The 26,363-nt window shown below is 36.8% G+C and overlaps 3 protein-coding genes across 7 annotated transcripts in view; all 3 read left to right on the top strand.

The window, feature by feature from the left end:
• The window catches only part of cmss1 (cms1 ribosomal small subunit homolog), a 132,235-nt gene extending 130,124 nt beyond the window's left edge, over positions 1-2,111 (top strand). For all 5 annotated transcript variants that reach the window (XM_088913814.1, XM_088913812.1, XM_088913811.1 and 2 more), the window contains 3 exons: positions 199-286; positions 820-908; positions 1,827-2,111. In XM_088913814.1, the coding sequence (XP_088769940.1) occupies positions 199-286; positions 820-908; positions 1,827-1,910 (261 nt within the window). In that variant the 3' untranslated portion in view covers positions 1,911-2,111. The remainder of the gene's footprint in view (positions 1-198; positions 287-819; positions 909-1,826) is intronic.
• A 619-nt stretch (positions 2,112-2,730) lies between these two features.
• Positions 2,731-11,446, top strand: cdc50c (Cdc50 family member C). The gene is made up of 7 exons (XM_088914306.1): positions 2,731-3,087; positions 4,604-4,720; positions 4,997-5,104; positions 7,759-7,849; positions 8,112-8,258; positions 8,921-9,130; positions 9,944-11,446. The coding sequence occupies exons 1-7, from the start codon at positions 2,899-2,901 to the stop codon at positions 10,129-10,131; spliced, it is 1,050 nt and encodes a 349-aa protein (XP_088770432.1). The 5' UTR covers positions 2,731-2,898; the 3' UTR covers positions 10,132-11,446.
• A 2,486-nt stretch (positions 11,447-13,932) lies between these two features.
• Positions 13,933-23,974, top strand: LOC148835747 (uncharacterized). Its single transcript, XM_088914990.1, has 10 exons — positions 13,933-14,304; positions 14,664-15,023; positions 15,215-15,362; positions 16,472-16,593; positions 19,030-19,131; positions 21,165-21,394; positions 21,800-21,860; positions 22,351-22,413; positions 22,684-22,885; positions 23,867-23,974. The coding sequence occupies exons 1-9, from the start codon at positions 13,933-13,935 to the stop codon at positions 22,882-22,884; spliced, it is 1,659 nt and encodes a 552-aa protein (XP_088771116.1). The 3' UTR covers position 22,885; positions 23,867-23,974.
• Positions 23,975-26,363: the final 2,389 nt, after the last annotated feature.

The following is a 26,363-nucleotide window of genomic DNA, read 5'->3' as shown; positions in this document are numbered from 1 at the left end:
AAAATGATGGAACAGAATTGTATACTGAGTAATTTGGGATGAACATTTTTGTTTCTGAATTGTTTCAGTATACAGTCAACTAACACAAAACATCTTAGTTTGCAGTTTTACCTGTAATGCAAAACCTTTATTTTGGGTCAATTTTTTTTTATTTTTTATAATACAAACCTCTCCACATTTATACACATTTTTTTTCAGGTAGAACAACAAATGCAGCAGCTGGAAAAAAGTGTGGCACACATCGGGGTAGGAACCCCTGGGAGAATTAAAGCTCTGATAGAGAAAGGTAAGACACCTTTTCCTGGTCTTCCTTCATGAAGCAAAATACAGCTGTTGTTTGTTGTTTTTTAAATGAGTAATGTAAGGACAGCACAAGGTCCGAGTTTATAGACACCCAATTAGAAAGCTGAAAAGTGTGGTTTTAATCAGCAGGAGCTATTATGTACTGCCATCTTTTGGTGGAACTGTGTTTGTGCTTCAGTTTTGAAACATTCAGTTTTACCAACTCTCTGCAAAAATATGTCCTGCCTTAGGGTAAACGTCAAGGTAGCGCAAAGCTGAAAATCAAAATGTCCTTGAATAAAAAAAGGATGTTTGCCATATATTTCCTGGCAGCTTGCTGTAAAGTACACATATAATAAAGAAAACATTCCTGAGTGTCACGTTAACATGAATGAATTTAAACAAACTGTGACGTAAGGCCCATCCTGTATGAAGAAATGCCTGAAAAGCAAGGCTAGAGCAGAGCTCTTGTTAAACAGAAGGAAGTACTAAGGGGCCTCTGAGTCTCCCTGAGACTTGTTTTTGAATGTATTACAGATGGCTTGACTCTGAACGCACTGAAGTATGTGGTGGTAGACTGGAACTGGAGGGACCAGAAGCTGAGACGATTGGCTGACATACCCGAGGTATGATTCTGCCTGTCATGATTACAGTTAATGTTTTTACTTCTGTATCTTAAATACAAAAATGTCACTTTTAAGCACAGCAGGATTTTGAGCACCTAATTTTTATAAACCTACAAGCCAATTAAGCAGAGGGTAAAGAACATTTTTTTTCTTTCCATGTGGAAAGAAAGAGGAAGTAAATATTTGACTGACTGGACTTTGCACATTCATTCTATTGAGGTGTGATTTTTTTTTTATTAAACAAAAGAATATTGGCTTACTGTGAAGACCGCTGGATGCTTACCTTATCTTCAGTAAATAATAACCTGGCTATAAAGGAGAAGGAAATATACCTGGTAAATGTTAAGTATGAACTGGGGAGCTTAAAGGGAGTGAGGTAAAATTCCCATAATATTTACCTCATCTTTATCACATATATATTTTTTTACCATTATGACTAAATATACCACCAACTAAAAGATGTAGTCTTGTACATTTTACCTTTAAGTGGTCATTTTGAATGTATTTTTTTGTTAAAATCAGTAAATGTCTAGAAAAAATGTTTACCAAAAATAGCAATGTTTCTCTAAAACGATATAAAACTGTACAATGCACTGTGTCTCCCAAATAAGCCCTCCGGGTAATAAATCTAAATGCTGATGCTTAAGAGCACGGAACAACAGAAATTTCATACTGTACATGAGTGTTCCCTACCATCACTTGCCATTTTCATTTTTGCCATCTCTTAGAGTGTTAGCAGCTGAAGCCTGTGCATAAATAAAAAACATAACGAAGCAAGCAATTATAATGTGGCTGTCTGTTCTCAGCATGGTCTATGTAAGGTAGCAATTCATTCAATGTCAAAACACTTTCACATGTACACAAGCAGATGCACGTTTGGTAGTGTTTCTACCTATTCTCTTTTGTTCTGATTTTTAGGTCAGATTGGAAATGCTGAAGCTTCTGGAAACTGGCATCATTCAGGCCTGTAAGGCTGGAACAGTTAAATTGGGACTGTATTAAGAAATTTCATATCAACAGTAATACTGATATAAGTTTTTCCTCCAGTTTGCTGATTCCCAAACAATGCAGAATACTGTATGTAGTATTTTATTTACGTACAATCCTTAATAGAACATTTTAAACAGCCATTTGTTTTTGTTTTTTATACTGTTCAATACCAATGTATGTTTATGGAAGCAAAATAAACCAATCCCAAACAAGTGATCTGTTTGTTTATTTTGTCTAGTAATCTCATGTACCACATGTTTCACGATGATTCAATAAAAAGATTGTGCTACATACACTGACATAACAAGACCATTAAGTCAGAATAACCGATCACTGTCTTATCAGTATTATCAGTTGTACAGTAGTATCAGTGTAGCGGTTATTGTATTTTCTTAGATTTTCTTGTGTATCGTTTGGTAAAAATATCATTCTTTTGATGTTTGGAGTTATAGCCATTCTCCAAAGTGAGGGAGTGCTGTGTGCCTGAACTTTATTACTATAATTTACAAGCTAGTGAACAGCTCGTTCATAGTTTCAGCTAATGCATTAAAGACACTCATTCACAGTGCGATTATCTTATATTGTTAAAAATTTGTGACTATGACAAAATATCTTGATCACATTCTCTATGATCTTGCAAAATGAATTTTTTTGTCTGCAGAATTTGTTTGCAGTTATTAAACCCTTGTGACAGGAATAGATTTTAGTTTTTACCAAATCGTTTTTTTCTATCTTAATGTATAAATTAAATCTTTTTCTTTTATGAGAGAGAACAAAAGAGCCTATGTTTCTTTAAAACAAGGCTGTCCAAAAAAAAAAGAGGAAAGAGGAAGGACACAACTGTAGTTCTGGTTAATGAGTAACAGTCCCATTTCCCAACACTTTTACCTTGCTGCTGACGCAGTATGAAAACATACTGCCAAATTTGTGACACACTATCTCAGTTAAGGATTTGAAGCTCTACAGTTTGCAGAGTTGCAAAGTTGCAGGTGTGGGGAATATGCCGAAAGAAAAGGACAATATTGCAAGGCGCCCTGACAGCACAGCCTTTAAGCAGCAGAAGCTTCCTGCTTGGTCTCCCTCTCTTACTGCCGAGACTGTGTTGCCATTCTTCTTCCTGATCGGAGTGCTGTGTGTTCTCACTGGGGCCTGGCTGCTTGTCACTGTTGCTGCAACCCACGAGATTAAGGTAAGAACCGGTCAACTTTGCCTCATTTTAGCCTACGCACATCTCATATTAGATACAGACCTATTCAAATCACAGAGAATTATGGCTGCAATTCAAGCAAAAGGGGCTTCCATCAAGTACTAATTCAGGGGTGTGTATGTATACTTATCATTTTTCTAGGTTTTCACTTACCTTTTAGAATGTTTGAGGATTCTTGTTTTCACTGTGAGGTGTATTGAGATGTGTATTACAATGAGTAATTCAAAGTAAAATTCTAACTGAAAGTTTCTTGATTTCAGGCTGTTAGGCCACAAAATGTGTTACTTCAGAAAGTGTGTGTACATTTCTATAGGCACTGTGCTACGCTATGTCACCTGTCTGGTACGTGAGGGCGAGATTGGAGGCGTTACAGACCTGAGAGCAAGGCCATCACACGCCAGGGGTAGTGGGATACAGATATACAGAGACTGGTCGGCCTGCACCTGGAGCCAGGCAGGACAGGAACAATTTAGAAATTGTAGGCAAAGCACAGGAAGGGGAGACTTGAATTTGCTAAACTAGATCTGAATGATAATTAGAAACATGTCTTATTTTCACATGAAATGAAATGAAAATTGAGCTTTTTGAAAATACTCATCAGTGTTTTGTTTGGCATAAAAATTGAAGTTTGTGTTGAGAAAGCACTCATGTCCACTGTCAAATATCACATAGGGGTCTATTATGTTTTAGAGTAGTTTCACATCTCTAGGTCCTGGAGCCTGTGTCAAGACTGGGGAAATCATGAAATCCAACACATAGCAGGTTATATATAAGAAGAAGCTCACGCTTGGCGCAAAATGGACCCTCCGACATGACAGTGATGGAAAGCATAATGTAACTTGACAATGGAATGGTTTGCTGTACACACAATATACATTCTAGATGGCAATCTCAACCTCCAGACCTAAAACCAATTGAACATTTATGATTTGAACTGTGATGTCAGTTCACTAACAGAAACCAAAGGATCGGAAGATCTTAGAGTAATTCTTCGTCTTCAGAAATGTCCCCTCTGAAGTGCCAGAATCCTATAGCACACTACTATGCATCAAGTATGTATCTACAGTAGTTACAGTGATATCTACTAGAGGAGGATATACAAAATACTATCTACAGGGATGTGAATAAATGTGACCCTCTTTTTTTTTACTAACATTAATTATGATAAATATGATTTTGCTCTCTGCAACACTATTCAGATTACTATCTGTATATAACAAGTTCAGAATTTTTGAGGAGGGAACTATATAAATCTTTCAGTTATTTGATGTTTATTGTCCCTATTTCATCAGGGGTATCAATAGATTTAGATGGAACTGTATATAAATATTTATTGTAGAACAAATACAGATTGGGTCCACATAGGATTGTGCTTCTTACCACAACTGACAGAAAATAGAATTAAATTGGAATTAATTGGAATTGTAATGCAGTCACTTATGTTGTGCTTTTAAAGTTCTGGCTAATGTAAGACTCTTTTGCACCTGTTTTATTCCAGATTGACTATACAAACACAGGTAACTGCTCTGATTGCTATGAACTACGTGAAAACAGATTGAATTCAACCAAAGACTGTCGATGCACTGTCACCTTCTCTCTCCCAGAGAAAATTGTTGTAAGTAATCAAATTATAGTCCTCTCAGCACAGAACCTAACACTGGAGTGACCATTCAAATACAGTAAATGTGTTTTTCTTTTTTAAATTCTTTAGTTGTTATATTCAGAAGAAACTACAGAAAGGCAAAGCTACAAATAAAAGTGGCTCTCATTGTAGAATATGAGGATCTGTAGAATGAGGCCGTGTCAGACAGAATTATGACAACCACTGAGGTAGGTTGCTTTGCAACCATCTGAGATGGTTATACAGCTGTATGGTCAATTCACTTTTCAGGGTGATGTGTATGTCTACTATGGGTTAATCAACTTCCATCAAAACCTCCGGCGATACATGGACTCAAGGGACGATGCACAGCTTGTAGGTCGTACGTTCAACTTAAAAGTAAGTTCTTATCATTATCTGACTAATTTAAACCACCTACGTACAGCTTTTCTCAATCTTCATGTCTTCGAGTAAGTTTTCTTTCTGTACAGAGTGCCTTTAAAATGACAACAGATGCTAATGGTTCCTGTACTCATTTGTTTACTAATTAATGCCTCTCAGTGTATGATTTAGACCTCAGCACAAGAATGCTTTTTTTTTCTTAATTGACACTTATATTTGTTGTTTCAGATATACCGTAGAAAAAATATTTTCATAACCTCCATCCACCTAGTCTTTCTCTTCCAAAACAGTCGCAGGAGATATACTGATGCACAAGAACTGATGCATTCATTACATCTTCCAGGCAAAGTAGGGAGGCAATAAAAAGGCAAAACAGAATCATCAGTTATACAGTTACAAGTGCATAATTTAAATCAAGGAAGGCAACTTAAAATTGTATAATCTCCAAGACCTTTTTTACAGTAGAATAGTGTACGCCGTGATACAAAAAAGATATCTGGAATCAGAGAAAAGCAATGAAATACTAAAAGGAATGTCCCACACCAAAAACAAAAAAAAAATACTAAAACAGATATTGAACAGAAAAGATTACAAGGAGGCCTGAATCAAGTATTCAAAATCCTCAAAGAATTTGACATAAAGTATTTAACCCTATGGACATCTTCAGAATTAACAGTGAAGCATAGGTTAAAACTATGGGAAAGTACATTTAAAACTGAGAACAGGAAGCACTTATTTACATTGGGCTTGTGGGAGTAAGGAACAAGCTACCCAGCCATGTCGTTGAAGCTGTTCAGCAAATTACTGGATGAGATCCTTGGATCGATCAATTACTGTCTACTACCAAACAGGCTAGATGAGCAAAACAGCTCCATCTCATTTGCAACCCTTCTTATTCTTAAAGCAAGCACAGCAATTGTATAATATGACATTGGATGAAAATTGCAGCATGAATGCACAGACCTGATTACCATCTGGATAGGCTGCTGTGGAATGCTTCAGCCAGTTGGTGAAAATGGTCCTTTCACGGTTGTCTCCTGTTTATGACACTAGTGAGGTGGTACAGCAGATACACTGTCAGGGGATAAAACTGGTCAGACAAACACATTAATATTCTTGATGCTGTGCCATTGCAGTCCAAGAACTGTGTGGCCTTGCATAGTCCTAACAGGAGATCAAACACTTTAAGATTGGCTTGCAGAAATCAAAGATTTTTTTTTTTAACTGAGTAGTACAGTTGTCCTAAAGTCATTCTTGTGTTAAAGGATATTTCTCTCACATCAACTCACATCAAATGGATTGTCTTGAGACAGTTTTTTTTGTCAGGTCTCAAGACAAAATGCCAGTCATTGGTGAATAAAGCACAGGAGCACTCACTGTTGTCTCTCAAGCCCACAAAAGAGGGTTATTTAATCTCTGAGCTCTCAATGTTATGCCCACAAGCATACAGATCATTTTCCTGCAGAAAATTAATTTTACAATTAATACAATGGATAAAGTTAATTTTTATGCAGATACTGAGCTATGGTCTTTCTGTTGATGTGAGGGTCAGTTCTTCCTGGAATGTCTTGTGCTGTAACTCAAAGCAGTCCGAAAACAATTACACAGATGGATCAGAATGTTGTACTGGGACCGTCTTTCTTCAAGAACTTACTCCCCCCCTTAAAGAGCTGGGCTCCTGGTTTCTTTGGACTAGCCTGCTGATTTTGAAATCTGAACAACTCATCGTCTGGACAACTTCTCTCACAAACAGGTCATCTTCATTGCTTATAGGCACCAGAGAAGTACTCCAGCATGGCATTCTGCTCTTGTGTTCATTAAAATAACGTTATTTAATGACCATTTATACCAATTTATGTATTTTTAACTCAGTTCTCCATGTTAATATCCCATGGGACAATACCACTTAAACAATTCACAACCCTATCTGTTTATTACACATACTACTTATAACATTATGACATAAATGCTTATTGATATAGTGATGAAAAACAATTTGTTGCTTTTTTATTGTTCATTAAAATATACTATGTTTTCATCTTGTTTAAAAGTAGTGGAATCCAAGCTGCCTTGTATAACTATTTCTTATTATTCTGAGTGTGATCTTTTAAGCTATTTATGATGGTTGGAATAGGTGTCTCGATACCTGAGCCCATTGCTTTCATGCCTCTAAAGGGTTTAAGATGGTAAAATGTCATCATTGTCAAAACCATTTTAATTAAACTGTGAGTTCAGATTAGTGTTGCTGTAAAATCAAGATTATTCAGTACTATTATTATAAGGAGAGGAATATATTTTTCTGTGTTTTCATTAAAATGTAAATACATGTAAAGTATGAAACAAAAAAACAGTATTTTCCAATACAGTATGCCTCATGATAAATTTGGATTTAGATCTCAACTTCACATCTACAATATTTATAGCACAATTAACTTCCTCCCACAATTAACATTTATCTTATTATTATTATTTTCCAGTTCCAAAACACAGCTAGGAAAAGTTAGTTCTGATTGCAGTTTAACAGATATCTGTGAAGTTCATCAGAAATGTTATAATTGGTGATAGAAATTTGGGTATTTCTGAGGCATAGATAAGGGGTAAAGTCGACTAAATTTTTATATAACACTATTAACCGTATTTTACCAATTCAGAATCCATCAAGCACCTGTGCACCATTCGACAAATATAAAAATGGCACTCCCATTGCACCTTGTGGAGCTATTGCAAACAGCATGTTCAACGGTGAGTTCCACGGTCCATTTTGAAAATGTAATACACGTTCGTTAAGAAAAAAAACTGCAATTTTTACAGTGACTTAAAATTGATTCAGAAAAAGTACTGCCGAACTTGTTCAGACTTTCTCAAAAGTATTTCACAGATTCTTGGTTGATCAGTGTTTATTTAGTACATGTAAACATTATGATTTCGGGGATTCGATTCTAATATCTTACTTCACAAATTAAGCCGGTGAGCAACGGCCTGTGATCTCCTTTTTTTTTTTAAGATTCCTTTCAGCTTGCCTTCCACCCTAATGAAGGGACGGCCATGTCTGTGCCTCTCCTGCGGACTGGGATTGCATGGTACACTGACAAAAATGTGAAGTTTAGGAACCCTGGGCCATATAATGAAAGCCTTTCTGCTGTCTTTGCAGGTCTGTATTGCAGATAAAGCCATCTGTTTACAAATTGTCCAGAATTGCCTTTTCACCATAAATGTGTACCTTGATCATGTGTTTTCAACATGAAGTATGACAACGGTCTTGTATTTAGACAGCTCTCAATTAGAACTTCTACAGAAACCTTCAGTTAACTCCTTAAACATTCAGACCTTTGTGCATGAACTTAGACTGTTAAATATACATTTTGAATTTCTTTACTGCTGCTGTGAATTTTTATACATTTCAGGTATTGAGAGCAATAAAATACATTACAGGGTACAATGTTATTTCAGTATGATTTACATGAAGGAGAAATACACAAAGCTGAATCCAACAGCAGGGAAGAAGTATTTGTAATTGCAAAACCATAGAGCAGATAATGTGACGTTTTTTAGAGACATTTTGAAAAGCAAGAAAGTTTTTTTTTCTCCAATTGTAGTATGAAAAACACTAATACTCTCCTTATATTTTCTGTCATGATTCAAGGGAAGGATTTTCCAGAGGTTAAAACATGAAGTTCTCCCATATTGCTTGGTTTTATCCTTGTAGAAAGAGCTCCACATTTGTTTGATCTGTGTGTCAGGAGTCACATGTGAACTGTCACTCAGCCATTGAAAGCAAGTCCTAATAATGTCCTTCTGGGTTCTCTAATTCAGGAACAAGTCAGCCATTCTATTGGCAGAAGCCAGTTTTTGAGCTGGATCCAGCAGACACCAAGAACGATGGTTTTGTAAATGATGATTTCATTGTTTGGATGAGAGAGGCAGCATTCCCGAATTTCAAGAAACTCTATGGCAGACTGAACCGCTTTGCAGCATTCACTGATGGACTCCCCGCAGGAAACTACAGCATCCAGATTTCCTACAGTATCCTTCAGTAAAGAGTTTCATCATCTTTTCTTCCCTTTGTCACATACTGTACAAGTTCCAAGCACATTTGAAATGTGAATTATTGCAATGTGGACATAATTAATTCTCCAGTTACAAAAAGCAATTAGGAAGATGTAGTTACACTAGGTCTGAATACAGTTATATAGGTTATTTTCAAATTGCTAAAAAACTTCTATTTTTGCAAAAACTTTATTAATGTTTTTTTAATAGACTTTTGGGGTTTTCTGAGGCACAGGTAAGTAGTAAAATGTAAGTGGCAGGCCTAGGTTTTCAGTTCTAATATCCTGGCTTATTATAAGTCAATACAGAAAACTCTCAAAGGATCACAATCACTTTCAATTAGAATTTTCTCTCTGGCTGACTTTGTATCATGTTATATGAATAAATAACCTTATTCATATTAAGTAAAGCCTTTCCTTTTCCTTACCTGAAAATATTCTTATAAACCATTATTTATGTTATTACGTTAGATTATTAAATTCTAATGTTGTAAGATAAAACTACAATAATTACAAGACCTAATTTAAACTAAAAAGTAAGTCACCAGTGATGAAACATGTTCCATCTACTGTAATTTAAGCGATGCAATTCTGGTAAAACCACACTGTGTCAAAAATAGTCTACAGTATACTGCGATTCTTTCATTTTCACTGTGTCTTTTTTGGGGGGATCCTAATCCCCTCCTGTACAGAATATCAGATGCAAAACATAGACTGTAGCCTCCAATGGCTGAAAACTGAAAATTTAAAATACACATAAAACGAATTTCCCTTACCTTTGGAAACTCAGATTTTCCTGTAAAATATTTTCAAGGCAAAAAGCTTGTGATCCTCTCCACGGTGAGCTGGTTTGGTGGTCAGAACAGGTTCCTTCCCATTGCCTACACAGTGACGGGTGGTGTCATCTTGATAGTAGCTATAATACTAACCGTCTTCCATGTGAAATTTGGGAAAAGGGGTTTGTACCTTGAAGATTGAGCCTCCTTTGGGAAGAACACGTTTTCGAGCCAGTAGTTGACTGAATGAAAATGTGAAGTACGATTCTAAGTTCTGGAATTCAAATACAATCTACAGTGCAGGACGTCCAGATCGCTTAGAGCAGTACCAATAGGTTTTGACATGGAAGTAAACTAAGAAGGTGGCGAGAGTGACTTGACATAACGGAAAACATGTTTGGGGCTGGTAAAGGTCTTTGGTATGGGGCTGGTATTTTTTTATATTTGCAAGATATCAAATGACCAATATGAATTTTATTACCTGAAATCCAACATTTTTATTTATTATCCCATAGTTGTGTCCCAGCATTCTGTCCTTAGCTGGCACTTGAAATTGGATGTTTAAAACATAATACAGAAAATGGTAAACTGATTTAATAAATTAGTTGGTTATTTTTTTTTAACAAAAAGGCTAATCTGCCTCAAAGTCTCTTTTTGTTTAATTTCTAGTTTGCAACATTATCTCATCACACATAAACTTGAAAATGCGGAATGACATTGTTGGTTTAACATCTGGGTGATTAAACTAAAGATTAGTTACATTTTGCCTTATTTGTTCTATATCAGACTGCATGACAGATTTCAATTTTTTATTTTAATTATGGAGGTGGACCTATACTGTACATGAGCAGGATTATACAAATGATATTTTTCAAAATGTAAGAAAATATTTATTTAAAACCCACGAATTAAAGTAGAAATGTTATGTACTGGGTACAACTGTATTTCATTTTATTCTACCATTATAATACTGATTTTGTTGTACCTAATGTATTTTTGTGCTATACATTTATACTCTGCAAATCACATTAAAATATTGTTCTTCACAATGTGTTATAAAATAAAAATATTTTGATTGCTCTAAAAACATTTTGATATTCTTGTTATAAAGAAACCGTAGCATTTCTTGTACGCCATACTGCCTTTGCCATTGGCCAATATACTGTCCTTAGTATGTGTAATGAAATCTCAAAAGAGGACAGGCTGGGATTAGACAAACATTTTTCCCCATATTAAAAAAATGTTATTCCAGAATTCCCACACCTGCTAGAATCAGAACACCTCCCAGTCCTACTGGGAGAGGAGGAATTGAAATAAAACTGTCAGCCCACTGTGTGATCTCATATTACAGCCTGAAGCATAGACAGTGCTCCTATCTCTCAATAATATTCTGTTTTATGTGACGTAAGTAAATGTCCAATAATATGTATATGCTGTAAATGCAGTATTGATTGTATATGCTTTGGCAACACTGGAATTCTGCGGTTGTGCTAATAAAGGTTGTTGATTTGAACCTATATCCAAGAAACCCTGTCATTTCTTTATAAATATTCCATTCAGAGCTCTGCCATTATAAATGTAATGTCTACTCTTATTTCTAAAGCCACAGCCCTTCTTGGCCCACAGACCATTTTCTAAGTAAACTCCACAGTGACCCCTAATTTACTCATAAAATCAAAATACACCTTATTTAAGCAGCATGTTACAGGTGATGAACGTTGAGATTCTTGTGGAATATTGTAGAGTCCCAACATAAGAGTGAACAGTAAGTTAATGGGAAAAAATCTAACTGAGCATTGATGTACTCATCATACAGGTTAACAAAAATACAGAAATGCCCTTTATCTAAAGATTTAATACTCTGCACAACTTAGGGCACATAGGAACCTTTCACAACTTCAAAATACATTTGACTTTTTTTTTCTGCTTGTGTGCTTACTATTGGACCTTAGTTTTCATCTCAGACGACGGAAAAGAGATACAGTACAATTCGTTACCGTAATAAGAATGGTTCCCACACCACCTTGCAGCACAAACGTGGTCTCCCAACCCGGCACTACCTAGAGCCCAATTCTGTTTAGCCTCTGAGATGTGACGATCAAGCTGCAATGTGGTGATTAATGCTACCCTTATTGTCACAGGAACATGTGCCTGAAGAATTAAACCCCATTCTCCTCCACATTGCGAATGTCAACAAAGGCAGGGTTTAAGCAGCTAGTTGAGCAATTTCAGGGAGGGAAAAAAAATTCTCTGCTATACACAAATATTCGTATTAGTGATACATTTTTTTAAATAAATGTGAAAAGACAGTTTGTCTGCACCACACCACTGATTCCGGTGTTTCTTCCATCTTTACAGCTGAAACCCGCTCAGTCAGAGGTAAGTGATCACAATGCATCCGCTACACACCGTCTGTTCAGCCTGTCCCATAACTCTTCGCGCGGAACCTGGCGGAAGTTGTCATTCAGAATCTTTTTGGAGGGAGGATTCAAATTTGTGAAAAAAAAAAAGATTCAAATTTGTGCTCGCCGGAAGTTGGTATGTTTGTGTTACTGTTACTCTGTTGGAAAATGGGTTCTCGTGTCTGGGCAATGAAGAGATCATGTAATATTTTTTTATGTAGCAGCTAATGGTGGACCGTTTAATATAGGAAAGGCAAAACGCTTTAAAACGTAAGCTGATAGTATGTAAAGGTAAGTGGGATCTAATCGGTTTATTTTATTTTTTTATACAACAGTTGAATATAAAAGGCGTCTCCACACAGGGAGTACAGCGTACAGACAACCAGCTGACTAAACGCGTAACCCAAACACGAGCCCTAGCCTTTAACATTAACTCTAATCTGTGTACGTGCAAAATATGAGAAGTCAGAAGTCAAAATATCTAGAAGTCGGTGGATGGGTGTCGTACTCGGAGAAACTTTGTGTTTTTGTACTGTTGCGTTGTGTGTCTCTGGGTCCTGTAAAGTAGGTTTTCCATCTCTCCATTGTACGTTCGGACAGGTTCATAAGTTCATAAACCAAACATTCGCATAACTACAACGGTCAGAATTTAAAACTGTCGCTTAGCTACGTGTGTACCAAGGCTTTTATTATGCAGCTTTAGAAAGTTAACGTTTTATAAAGAGTGAGCAGGTCAGTACCTTACATGTCATGTAAAAGTGAGCACTGAAGTGTCTGTCCTAGGAGGGATTACTGCTTCAGTCTTTAGTGTTGAAATGCAGATCCATTCTTCATGATGGAGATCACAGTCAAACAAAGAAAGTCACTGCTCCAGTGTTGAAACGAGTTTTCTAGCTATGTTTAGCTCAATAACAATAAATATTTTGGCAGAGCATTTTCAATTGCTTATCAACAGAAAAGGCTGACGAGGTCTGCTTTTTCAGCTAAGCCACTGAAGCCGATCCTCTGGCTACTTTCAAGATATAGCTGGATTAGATCCCCACATCAATTAGCAACTAACAACCAAACGAGCTAAATGCGTTGAACAGCATCCTCTTTGTTTTAGGCTTCGTGTTCTTAAAATGTTTAGTTTCTGCTTCTGTCGATTGTAATTTGTCTATAGATGACAATAATGCAAAATATTTTATTTCCCAAGTGAGATCAAGTATAGGAGAAAATTGCCTTGATGTCACACATATCCATACCTTTAGAAGTGCTACATTTCACTATATACTTGAAACCGTTCATGCACGTTTCAAACTCTTAACTCACTTAATTTAGCCCAGATTTTCTGGACCACAGGCCAGAGAATGCTACAAACCCTTAGTGGTTTTCTACATGCGCATTGATATTAATAGAATAATCACAGTTTTTGTTATTATTAAGTTTGTAGTAAAATTACTGTTTAGACAAATCTAAAGTAGCTTAGTATGGTTGGTAATTAATTGACCATAATCTTCTTTAATGGAATGGTGTACCTTCCTAGACAAATGAATCTTGCATGTTTTCTCTACCACCAGTTTTCATATATTTACAAATATGCATTCTTGGACTGTGTGAAGATGCTACAAGACTGCAGCCAAAACACCATGGACGCAAACCCTTTCGAGGTCAGCAGAGGAGAGCGGGTGAAGGACAGGAGAAAACTCAAAGACAGACGTCACCAGGTTTCGTGTGAGAACACCGCCCCAAGTGTGTCCAGGAGCCCTGTGGGGAAAACTCGGAATTTAATTCCCATGGGAAGGCAGCTTTCCAGGACACCACCTCCTTCTGCAAATAAAGGGCAAAGTTCCCAGAAGTTAGCGTTGTCTCCTAAAGAGCAAAGGAATGCTAAACAGCTACATAGCTCAAAATCAAGATGTGGAAAACAGGCAGTTGGAGGTTCTTTTGCTCCTGAATGGAAGTGCCCCGGAGTGAGGAATGGTCATGATAAGGTAAGTCACAACACAGTGGAGATCATGTCTAGCTAATACTTATTGCTTTGCCAACATTGTAATTCACATTCAAAGAGCCTTATTATGGGTCCTTTTCAATTATTGTTTTGCCCAAGCGATGTAAAAATATACTTATATTTGGAAACGTTTTGAAGTTGAATTTCGAAACAATCCCCTATTACACAGTAGACAGTTCTCAGCTTTCTCTTGCCTGTGGCACGACTACGACGCAAGTGCGCTTGTTAATGAAAAGTGCGTGCGTTACGTTAAACTTCAGGAGCCGAGCTGTTAAGGATATCACTCTCTCGCGGGCTTCTACGTTAATTTGCTTTTGTTGTTTTTTTCCCCCCCCTCTCTAGAGTGTCACATATTCAGAAGCCGTAATTAATCAAAGGGCAGAATGCTCACCGCGGGCCCGGCTGGGTGATGTTTCACGCAGCAGAGCCACACCAAGTCGAGGTGCAGTTAAGGACACTGTTGCTGGTAGTGTAACCTCGAGCCCAGCGAGGAAAACTCTCAGCTCCATTCCAACAGGGAAGCAGCTACCTAGAACTCCTCCTCCTCCTGCGAACAAGAGGCGGATCTTGCAGACACCCGTCTTGTCTCCTGAGAAGCTTAGAAGTCCGAAGCAACAGTGCAGAACGAAGTCAAGTAGCCAGAATCAGGATGTTGGAGGGTCTTGTGCTCAGGATTGGAGGTCTCCTGGAGGGAGGCAAAAGGTAAATCGCAGTACAGCAGACGCGATGCCCTGTCGTGAGCTGACAACTTAACACCCAACTCTTTCTCATGGAGCTATGTTATGTCTCAAATAGCCAATACATCAAAATGTTTATATATATATTCTAAATGTTGGCAATTTTACTTTTTAAATAACTGACCTTTTATCTCTTTTTTTTTTCCCTCCTTCAAGAATTTGAGACATTCAGATGCCATAACTAACAGAAAACCAGAGTGCTCCGCTCAGGGTGCCATCGACCCCAACACGTGTCCTTCAGACTCTAAGGATCTAGAAACAAGGGAAAAGGCTCTGCAGAGAAGAAGCACCAAGTCATTTACAGGTGACTATGTATGCAATGATACTAAATGAGGGAGCTCCTAACAAGCATGATGGTATTGTGGTCATTTTTATTCATTTTAACTAACACTAGATGGTTTATAAGCGTGAGGTATTAACTCTTTGGAATTTGAGTCAGTATGATTAAAATTATTACATTTTGTTACCTTTCTGAAAAAGTTATTGTTACACTTACAGGTTACAGGAAAGTAGCCACTTATGTGTAGCTTGTTCCTCCCTAGTAGGAGTGGCCTTCTGGTTTATAATTGGGTGGAAAAAATGTCCTTTTGTCAAGTCTTGAGTAATGAAGCACTTGTACCTTGAAAGAGATATATCTAGTAAGAAATGAATATTATTGCAAGCTTGAGCACTGATACTGACTTTCTGTATGAAATTCTGTGACTGTCTACCGACTTTACTTTGTGATGTATTAAAACCATTAAAAGGCTTAAGGATGAAAATACTGGAAATGGTCCTATCCTTGGAGGTCCAAGAGTGTTTGGTGAGCTGAAGGACTTGTGGTAAAATAATTGGTAACCTGTGTCCCTTACAGTGTACTAAATGTACAAACATGAATATGCATGTTTTGTTGTTTAGTATTATATAGAACATAGTTTGTATCTTAATCCAAGATGAACCACAGAATGCTAACATATGCCAGTGGTTTGTCATAGGCCTATGATGGCCACTTTTTGCTTGCTAGTTATTTTTAAAAATTGTTCTTGCTATGAGATAAGCAGTTTGTTATGCTTGTACCATCCACTGCTTTGAATGATAGACACTATTTTCTAGAGGCATTCCTCTTTCTGTATTGACTGCTAGAAAGATTTGAACTATCCAGTTGTCATGACTTTAATAAGAATTAATATTGTATGTAAAACATGCTTGATCATATACAGGAACAATGAACTTATCAGGTTTCATGTTGAATTGTATTGGGTGCTGTGCTGTGTCATGGACTGTTGTCCCACTGATGTCTGGGAAAATATGGGACATCCTTAGCCTCCAGTGGTACTGGTTTGTTGAAACACAGAGAGAGAGAAAACCTGGCAAACAGTTGCAGGTTACTTAGAATTATTCTTCTAAGTGGGTTGTGATTTGTTTCCTCTGGAGCAAACCTCAGTGAAATGGACCCAGAGAAGTTGGTGAAAGGAATGCAAGGATATCAGTGGACTGAAGGTGACCTGGAATTTGTCCAACACATAAAGAACACAAAACTGATTCAACAATTAAAGGTGAGCATTCTTGCACCTCCTAAAATGGCAGCGTACTCATGACATTTATAAAGATAATAAATTTAAGAAGGTCGGTAATACAAAACATCTTGCTCTTACATAGCGTGTTTCATGCAAAGCATCCTGTTGTACTTTGCAATAAAACTACAGAAGCTGTCAGCTCAACATAGTGTTATAGTTAAAAATAAACAAATTAGAGACTGTCCTTTAATGTTGTTTAATCATTTATTTCTTGTTTAAATTAATAATTTGTTTTGTGTAATTTTGATTAAAAAGACTCATTATAAAGTACATTTTAAGCAGCTATAACAAACTCCTGAGCTGCTCTTTAGGGTGGGGAAAAATATTTAACCCAATCATAAATCTTCAAGAGACTTTCATTGTTCTGAAACACTTCAAAGAGTGTGTAGGCATTACAATTTTTCTTTAAGAAAGCCATTCAGCTTACTGTATCTGTCTCGTCTGCAGCTTAATCATCTAAGAATTCCATTTCTTAAGAGGTCACATAAAGTCAGCTTTGACCTCATGATTAGGGAATTTGTTCCAGACTCTTACAATTCTCCATGTAAAGATGTTTCTTTTTCTGTCCTGAAGGCTTCTGATTAGGACTTTGTGTCGCTTCTGATCTTAGAGTAGACCACCAACCCAACTTAGTTAATGAATTTTAGTATTATGAAATCTTATTAGTCCCTGTTCTAAAAAGATTGTCACACTAGGCTCACCAAAATTAAAATTTTCATTCTGGAAGAAATTTGGTTACCCTTCTTTGTATTGCCTCTAATGCAGCAATATATCTCATGCCTTGTGCTGATCAAAACTGGACATAGCTAGACCTCACTTAAAATACTAACACATTTTATAATTCTAACACAATCAGCTTGATTAGACGTCTACATTCTTAATGATAGACAGTATGTAAACCATTTTATTTTAACTTAGTTGACAACTCGGCATAAACTCTTAGGTCTTTCTCATACATTGCTCGCATGTTGTTTTGTCTAGTTCAGTACAGCCTATTGGCTTGCTTGCTACATATACAGTCTCTTGCGGTTAATGTTGTTAAACTCATATTGAACTGATTTTCTAAGTCTTCCTTCACTGCCTGTGCTACTGTTACATTATCTGCAAATTGTTTCCACTTGTTTCCATCTAGAGTCTAGATGCATTGATGTAGATGGAATAGGTACGGTCCTGGAAATCTTTCCTGTGATATCCCAATAGTGACCTTACTCCAGTCCGAGGTGCCTCCCCTTGTCTGTACCCTTTGTCTCCGATATTTAATTCTTTATCCGCACATTACCTTTAATTTATCTCTTCTGAAGTTCTTATGATTTTTACACAACTTTAGAAATTATTGAAATAAACTAATTTGTCTCTAAAACCCTGGCTGTGTTTCATCCCTTTTGTGATCTTCTGATCAGCCACATTTCCCCCCCTGAGAGTCATCATCTTAGTGAGTAGTTTTTTTGAATAACTTGCTTTGATTCTTTGAGCACAAGTGGGCGAATACCATCTGGTCCAGATGATTTGTTTGTATGGAGCTCACCTTTATCTTCAGAACAACTCATTCTCTTATATACTGAGTTCCTTTAAAATGGAGTAAAATTGTCTGAAGTTTTTACATGTTGTTTGTTTATTTTCACCTTTGTGAACACCTGTACACGGGATTTATGTCATGCATCTTCCAGGATTTGATGTGCGTATGTTTTTATTTGCTTCTTCAATGACATGAAATAGTTGGAAAGGAAAACAAAACCAGAAATGATTTGCTGCAGCAGTAGAATAGTAGATCATTGTATTTCATAGAACATTGGAAAGGTTACAGACAAAAGCAGGCGATCTAGTGTTTGTGTCTTGCCTTATGGGTCTAACAACTTCATTGCGATATTTCTTGAATGATCTGTGACATTTAAGTTCAACAGCATGCCAGGGTAGCTAAATCTAGACACCCACACCTGCCAGTGTAAAGGAATTCTTCCTGAGTGCAGTGCTTAATATACATCTTTGTTTTCCCTTTGTGTTAATGAGTTTATTTCACAATGCTCAAAAGAACATGTAAAGGTTTATTCCATGCTGAAAAGAGAATAAACCTTTACATGTTCCTTTGCAGCCTACATATGTTGATGTAGCTACCTACTAGAAGCAAAAGAATAATAGTAATTTTTATTATAAGTGTTCATTATTTACTCTGTCATTTCAGTTTCCTGTTATGTCTTACATTTTCAAAAGGACATTAACAATTCTCTATAAACAAGTCCTTTTCATATGTGGCTCTTTCAAGATCTGTGCTTTCTATCATATATTTAAAATGAAGGTAGTAGCTACATGCATGCAATACTTTGCTTTTCTCCAGATTCATTTCCAAATTTTGTAAATAGTTCAACAAATGTTAAAAAAAAACCCATTATCTTAATGTTTTTTACTTTTTTGTTTCAGGAGGAATTGAGCCGGTTACAAAAGCAGCTTAAAGACGAGCAACTTCATAAAGATCTGTTATTGGCAAAAAAGGAGAAAATACAGGCACAGTGTTTAGAAATGGTAATATTTCAAAATTGAATGGTTACTTAAAATGGTAAGGGACTGTATGTCATATAATGCCAATCACAAATAGGGGTTTGTACAAACTAACATTGGCATTTGGTTTTTATGAAAATACAAGGTTTCTCACGAACATATCTTATTCTTGCAATACAGCACATAAAATGAGAATTGTCACATGACCTAGACAATATATCAATAGCTTTTTTGTCTAATATTTTCCCAGTGTTTTGCTTGTCTTCAATTCCTTGTCAAACTCTTTCCATTACATTTTAACATGAACACTTATTTTGTGCTTTCACCAGCACAAAATAAGCACATCAATTTAATAAACCTTTTATGACATGCAGCCCTTCATTGATACACACTGTATTGTATAGAATGAGACAAAGAAATACATTGACAGCTATTAACTAGTAATAACTTCCCTTTAAGAAGTGTATAATAAAAATAGGATATAGTTCTGTAATGTACTGGATTGTACTATGTAAGAGCCCATATCTAAGCAATTGCTACCCTCAATTTTGAGGTTAAATACAATCTATTGGTTCATTTCCTTGCTGCAATCATATGCATGAAATGATCTTTGAAAAATACTGGGGCTCTTAGCTGATGACGTGACCTACAAAGGAAGCTTATAAATAACTATTTAAAAGGTAGAATTTACCACAAGATATAGACATTCTGATGGGTGGCCAATATTAAAGGTATGCAGTCTGTATGCAGTTTCTGAGACAGACACTAGAGGGCGCCTTTACTTCAAAAATACCCTTTGTAAATGGCATAAACCATACCCTTATAGGGAGAAGCATATTCAAAGCAATAGTCAGGGATCGAATAAAAGTCTAGCTAGTGCTCAAGGAGGCTTTGATTTTTGTTTTAAAGAGTTGTTGTGAGAGACTTGGGAAAGAGTAGAAACCAACGTGTACTTAAGGGCAGCTTCATGTGCAAAATCTTCCACCTTATTCACTTCAAATAGCATTTTAAAAAAGCCGTGTGGGCAGCTAGTTTCATTTCATTAAATGAAATGTACGTATTTTACCAAAATTATTAGTTTTGCTTTTATAGCAGAAATGGTTTCCTAAACTCACCAGCCAATATAATACAAAACACTATCTCCAGTTCGCCCATGTATTCTGTCTGGTATTTTTACCTCGGGCGTTATGTTCATATTATTCTAGTTTTTTTTTTTTACTGTAAACAAAAGCTTTCCACTCCCCAGATCATTCTTTCAGATGTATGTCACTGGAACTTCCCCAGAAAATTCTCTCGTCCACCCACTGTTCATGGATGTATGTACAGTAAAATAAAGTTTAGTGTGACAAAAAAGAAGTATGTTCTACAGCTCCCAGCCTTTTCAAAAGTTTAGTTTTCAGAAATTTCATACAACAACACATCTTGTTGGGTTGTTTTTACATTCTCGCATAGGTGGAAATGTAATATAAACATCTGATCTCAGTAAACACTTGGAATGTGTCTGTGCAATTCAAACTCATTACTGCTTGCATAGCAGTGCAAGAGTTGGGAACTGCAGCTCGATGGCATAAATACCATCAAGACAGTGCCACCGCCCTTTTCACAGACATACCAGTGCGTGTTATTTAAAATCGGGGAACTTCGTCAGAATTCTGCATTATATCGTGTGGTGTTCTGCATCAGGTTTCTAGCGTTATTTTCTAACAAGCGTGCCATTGCTGAACCCCACCGTTTAGCACAGAACTCTGAACAAGTTGCTCAATTCCATGAAGAGGATCTTGGTAAATATTTTTTGTAAGGATTAGCATAAAACCATAGATTTTATAGGTAAAGGTTTTGTAAAAAAAAACCTGCCGGATCCTGCAGAGCATGTCTCAAGTGCTGTTTGATTGTTTTCCAACAACTGGTTTATGAAATCATCAGCTATATTGTGTAAATCATCCCCCAAGGAATTTCCCAGCACCATTTTGTCTTCGACATATCATAATATTGCTTTCTGCCACACATGCATGACTCCACATTCCACACTGAGACAGTATCTTAATTTGAATTTCCAGGGTACCTCCTTTGACCAAATAGTACATCTTGGAAGAGCTTTCCTCTGTCGTACGCTGGACCCTGCCACAGTGGAGTCTATACCCTCGGATTCAGTTCTTGGTCGGGTCAGCATTGCCAGTGTCAGACGTGTTTGTCAGCAGGAAAAACAGAAGCTACAAGCTCTGAAGAAAAAAGTGACAGACATCCAGCAACAAACAGCTGATGTCACACAAAAAGAGCAAGGCCTCAGGTACTGTAGAGGACTTGAATATATAGAAAATTCCCTTTTAGCTGAAAATAAAGTGTTGTCATATGAAATATGCCCAGTAGGGCTTTCATGATTTCATAGGCTGTGGAAGAGGTGGATATGGATGTAGAGATGAGTTGTTTATATTTTGGTCTACTACAAACTGCAGAAACTGTAGAATGAAATGGTATTATCAAATTATGATGTCCATAATAATGTGAAAGCTGTCTTGAAATAAGTGCCATTTCAAATCTTAACATGCTTATAAAGAAAGGGAGAAAATTGCATTGTATTGCTTAGATTACAATGAAAAGATATTTTATTAAATGTAATGTGTACTTGTGTATTGCACTCATTCTGAAGACAAACTCCTGTGACTGCTTTGAAAATGTTTGTCTTTGCATTTAGAAACATGGAAAAACATCATGAAAAAACAGAATGTCTGAAAAGAGGAATCCTTCTGGAACAGGTAGAAGTGTAATTTGCGCTGAGTCAATCAATTTTGGTTCCTTGTCTTTAATGTGCTGTTCTTTTACATTTAGAACCTGGTGCCTTTTGAGATTTCTGATCTGTTTTAAACAGTATATTGACTTTTGTTATAGGTATCTGGTAATGGAAGACCTGAAGTGTATTTTGGAACTGTGCATTACTTATTGAAACATGATCTCCTTATACAAACAGCAGCTACAACTCTTTTTCTGTCTACAGAAAAACACTTTTTCTGTCACAAAGATCATATAGAGACATTGTTAAAAAAATATGGGATAAAAAACTAGTTTTTCTGTGTGGTATGAAAAGAACATCAGTCTCAGGATTGTAGATTAGTCAGGTCATCTGTATTTTGTTTTATGTAAAACATGATTGGCAAATATAAAAGTACTCTGTAGTAATTTTTAAACAACACCTGAGTAAGAATGTCTTCACAACTAAAATCTTATTTCAATATGTTCTTGTTCCAGGAAAATGTGATTAATATGGAGAAAGAATTGTCAGATCTACAGTCCAAACTATCAGAATCACAGGTTTGTTTTGTGTGGTTTTCTTAATCTTTGCTGTAATAAGATCTAAAATTTATAAGAATTTGGGAAGTCTTTAAAAATAACTTGATATTCTAAGATGGTCATGTCAAGTGCTTGATTGGCCAGTGTTGCAAAATTCACTGTTACTTTGTTTCTGGGTGGTTTAAAATATTAATTTAGTTTGGGTAGCATTCCATAAATGATGCCTGGGAGCAAATGGTATAGAGATAGACCTTATAAGAATGTCCTCTATTTTGTTTTCTTTCTTTACAGGAGAAGTTAGGATCACTGAAATGTCAGGCACAAGAACAGAAAGCATCAAAGGAGAGGAAAGATCAGTCTCATGACCTAAAGGGTAAAGAAGATGTGATCATGACCAGGGTCTTGCGGCGCTGCAGGAGACTGGAACGACGAAAAGAGCTTTTCTTAGAAAGGCAGAACATTATGAAAAGAATACATGTACCCAACTGTTGAAGTAAGTTGGTATTGGGATTCATGATTAATGCCTATATGTTTTTGTAATGTTAAAAGGCCGTTTTATTTCTGTGACACTGGAAGAATTCTGTTTTGTACAGTACTATATTAAAACAAAACCTTAGTGTACCACATTTGCCATAACTACTACCATACTAGCTATTTATGGCTGTTTTTTTTTTATTTTAGAATCGCCGATTTTTTTCTACCCACCAGATTTTTTAAATCGCCCATTGTATACCTCGCGCATGAGTTCTGTTAAAAACCCACAGCCTCACACGGGAGTGATTAAGGAAGTGTAGGCAGACTCCTCTGACCTGCCTGTTTTAAGCCATTTAACTTATAGAATGAGACTGTATAGAATGAGACAAAGAAATACATTGACAGCTATTAACTAGTAATAACTTCCCTTTAAGAAGTGTATAATAAAAATAGGATATAGTTCTGTAATGTACTGGATTGTACTATGTAAGAGCCCATATCTAAGCAATTGCTACCCTCAATTTTGAGGTTAAATACAATCTATTGGTTCATTTCCTTGCTGCAATCATATGCATGAAATGATCTTTGAAAAATACTGGGGCTCTTAGCTGATGACGTGACCTACAAAGGAAGCTTATAAATAACTATTTAAAAGGTAGAATTTACCACAAGATATAGACATTCTGATGGGTGGCCAATATTAAAGGTATGCAGTCTGTATGCAGTTTCTGAGACAGACACTAGAGGGCGCCTTTACTTCAAAAATACCCTTTGTAAATGGCATAAACCGTACCCTAATAGGGAGAAGCATATTCACAGCAATAGTCAGGGATCGAAAAAAATAGTTTTCTGCCCACCAGATTTTTTAAATCGCCCATTGTATACTTCGCGCATGAGTTCTGTTAAAAACCCACAGCCTCACACGGGAGTGATTAAGGAAGTGTAGGCAGACTCCTCTGACCTGCCCGTTTTGAGCCGTTTAACTTTTATCATGTTACAGGCACCACAGGTGAAGTCCCTCATCCACTGCACTTCAAACCTGCAAATGGCCAGGAGGCTGCAGGGGTCATTGTGAAGCCTGGCCAGCTAGTCCCACTCTGTCCTTGGAGTCGCTCCGCCAGCTGTTCTCCATTGCTTGGGGATCCCGGACACAACAGTCGGGGCTCTCACCTGCGATTAGAGCGGGTGAGCTCCTTTACTGGTTCAGTCTTTTTGAGAGGTCCCCATTAGCAGGATTTTTTAAAATTCAAAATAATTTATTTAAAAGTTTATTTCTAGAAACAGTACAGAGCGCACTAGGCTCATTCATGTTGTGCATATCGTATCTTGAAAGCCTTGACAGTTTTTATTCGCAAGCTGAAATGTGGTCTTGGACAAAATCCTGAACTGTCTTTGTTTTCCAATGTTAAGTTCACCCCGATATTACCACTGACTTTAACAGTGTTGGTTTTCAGTCATGGGAAGAACTACTGTGCAAAATATGTATTTGACATTACAAATGAAGACGTTAATTACAGCCCACGGTGCTGGTAGCTGCAAGGTCTGAATTTAAGGAATGGAACAAAAAGGTTTTAATTTAGAAAAGTCTGAATTGCCTTTTCATTCATGACTTATATATGTGAAATTGTGCAATTTGTTCTGAGTCCTGCCTTGCATCCAAAGCTTCTGGAATAGTGTGTGATCCCGAGACCCTACCAGATCACACAGCTTCCTGATGATGGATGGTGCAGTGCAGACCTATCATAGGGTAGCTTTTCTGTAAGAAGCTCAGCATATACTACTGCATTTTCATTGCCAATAGACAAGAGTTTACATTTTTGTTTACGGTTGTATGAGGTTTTAGTTTTATTCTGTATCCTTCTTACCCTATACATTTTTAACAAACTAAGCATTGCTGTAAGCACAAACTGTATATTGTTTAAGGTGTTAACATGACTCCCGTGCTTTACTTTTGTTTAGCAAGTTCTGAATTTTGTTTAAACTGCTGTGTGCTTATTGTTGATTACCTGCTACAAGCCTTTTAAGTGTCACTAATATCTCCAGAGTTATGCTTCCAGAGTGAAGCATCAGTTAAAGCAGGTTTGTAATTAATAGAAACATATTTTGTTTTGAGTTTCTTTAGAAATCCACCTTATATACCATAATTTAATAACTGAAGTGGCAGTGGCACCTAAAATAAACACTCTTGTTTAAACAAGTTTCAGACCAAAAAGAGTTGGTGCAAGAGGTGAAACAATCTGTTTCAGCTATACACAAAAATGTATTCAATAAAGTAAATTATTTCTTATTTTCATGTTCTGGAGTAGTAATGTGTCAACTAGAATACAGTTGCTAATGATGTTTTCAGAATGCAAAATACTTTTTTCACTTCAGGAGCCTACTGTTGCGTTTATTTCTTCATTTTTACAGTTCTCAAATGTTGACCAAAGCGATGTAGAAAAACTTTCATTTTTACTTTGGTAAGCAATCTTTAACAGTTACATTCTCATTATAAAGTAAAGCATTTTTGTACATTTCTAAAATGGTTACAAACAGTGCAAAAGGAGAACTAAGCAGGTGGCAGAACATACGTTGTGGAATCGGTTATTAAAAGGCTGTCTGACGCCAGCACATCTATGACTAAGGCTGACCTCAGTTGTTATGGCCTGTTTTCAAGGTGACTCTGGGTGGAGGAGCTTTCTGGGCTTTATTTCAGGACATAGCTTCTGAGATCTAATACACTCATTGCTGCCAAAACAATAATGATATATATATAAAGGATTTCTAATGTCACATACTTGATAATCTCAGCTTTTCATTGCCGCAACAATGAATGTGGCTGGCGGGCTGGCCTCATTATTTTTGTGGTTGTTGTGCTATATTGTAAGCCTCCAAATTCTGTGATCTGGTCTCCTTTGACCCTGTATTGTCTTATATGGCAACAGGCATTGCTCCACACATCAGGTAGAGAATAAGGAATTGCTTCACCAATTTAATTGAATTAAATTAATTTTCTGAAGGCTGGCTTATGAAAGCCTGGAGTAATTAAATTACTTGCATTTAAAGAGCACCTTTTGTTCCCAATGAATCCCAAAAGTGCTTTACACAAAAGTCACACACCCAATTCACCTTTGAAGTGCAGCAAAAAGCATACACCTATCTGGGTGATGTGTGGTATTATGCAACAACATCCCCCACTACACACATTCTCAGGCATAGAAGTGAGAAATTGCCTCGCCACTTCAATGACGAGGAATCTAGAGGAAGGGCAGCTTGTGCAAGCCTGGAGACTTACATTCAAACCCCTACACTTTCAGAAAGTGCCATGAATTTAGAGAGTCGGGTCCTTGGTTTATCTCATCTGTAGGGCAGTGACTTGATCACACTGTGGCAGTGGTTTGGATGTTCTGGGCCGAAAGGAAGACAGCCACCTACTGGTCTACGATTCAGCATCTTGCAAATATTTAAGCAGCCACCTTAGGTCTCCTATCCCAGTATCAAGTAGAACTGGCCTTGCT

This window comes from Atractosteus spatula, chromosome 4 (assembly GCF_055471065.1).
Source record: "Atractosteus spatula isolate fAtrSpa1 chromosome 4, fAtrSpa1.hap1, whole genome shotgun sequence".
Taxonomy (NCBI): Eukaryota; Metazoa; Chordata; class Actinopteri; order Semionotiformes; family Lepisosteidae; genus Atractosteus; species Atractosteus spatula.
This window is presented reverse-complemented; position numbering and strand designations above follow the sequence as displayed.

What these genes read in the sequence shown, in the direction of transcription:
- LOC148835747 (XM_088914990.1), top strand. Translation starts at nt 13,933, where the DNA reads ATGCTACAAGACTGCAGCCAAAACACCATGGACGCAAACCCTTTCGAG. An exon ending in TGAGGAATGGTCATGATAAG is followed by an intron (nt 14,305 to 14,663) that starts GTAAGTCACAAC and finishes CCCCCTCTCTAG; the next exon opens with AGTGTCACATATTCAGAAGC. An exon ending in CTCCTGGAGGGAGGCAAAAG is followed by an intron (nt 15,024 to 15,214) that starts GTAAATCGCAGT and finishes CCCTCCTTCAAG; the next exon opens with AATTTGAGACATTCAGATGC.
- cdc50c (XM_088914306.1), top strand. Translation starts at nt 2,899, where the DNA reads ATGCCGAAAGAAAAGGACAATATTGCAAGGCGCCCTGACAGCACAGCC. An exon ending in CTGCAACCCACGAGATTAAG is followed by an intron (nt 3,088 to 4,603) that starts GTAAGAACCGGT and finishes GTTTTATTCCAG; the next exon opens with ATTGACTATACAAACACAGG. An exon ending in CAGCATCCAGATTTCCTACA is followed by an intron (nt 9,131 to 9,943) that starts GTATCCTTCAGT and finishes TTGGAAACTCAG; the next exon opens with ATTTTCCTGTAAAATATTTT.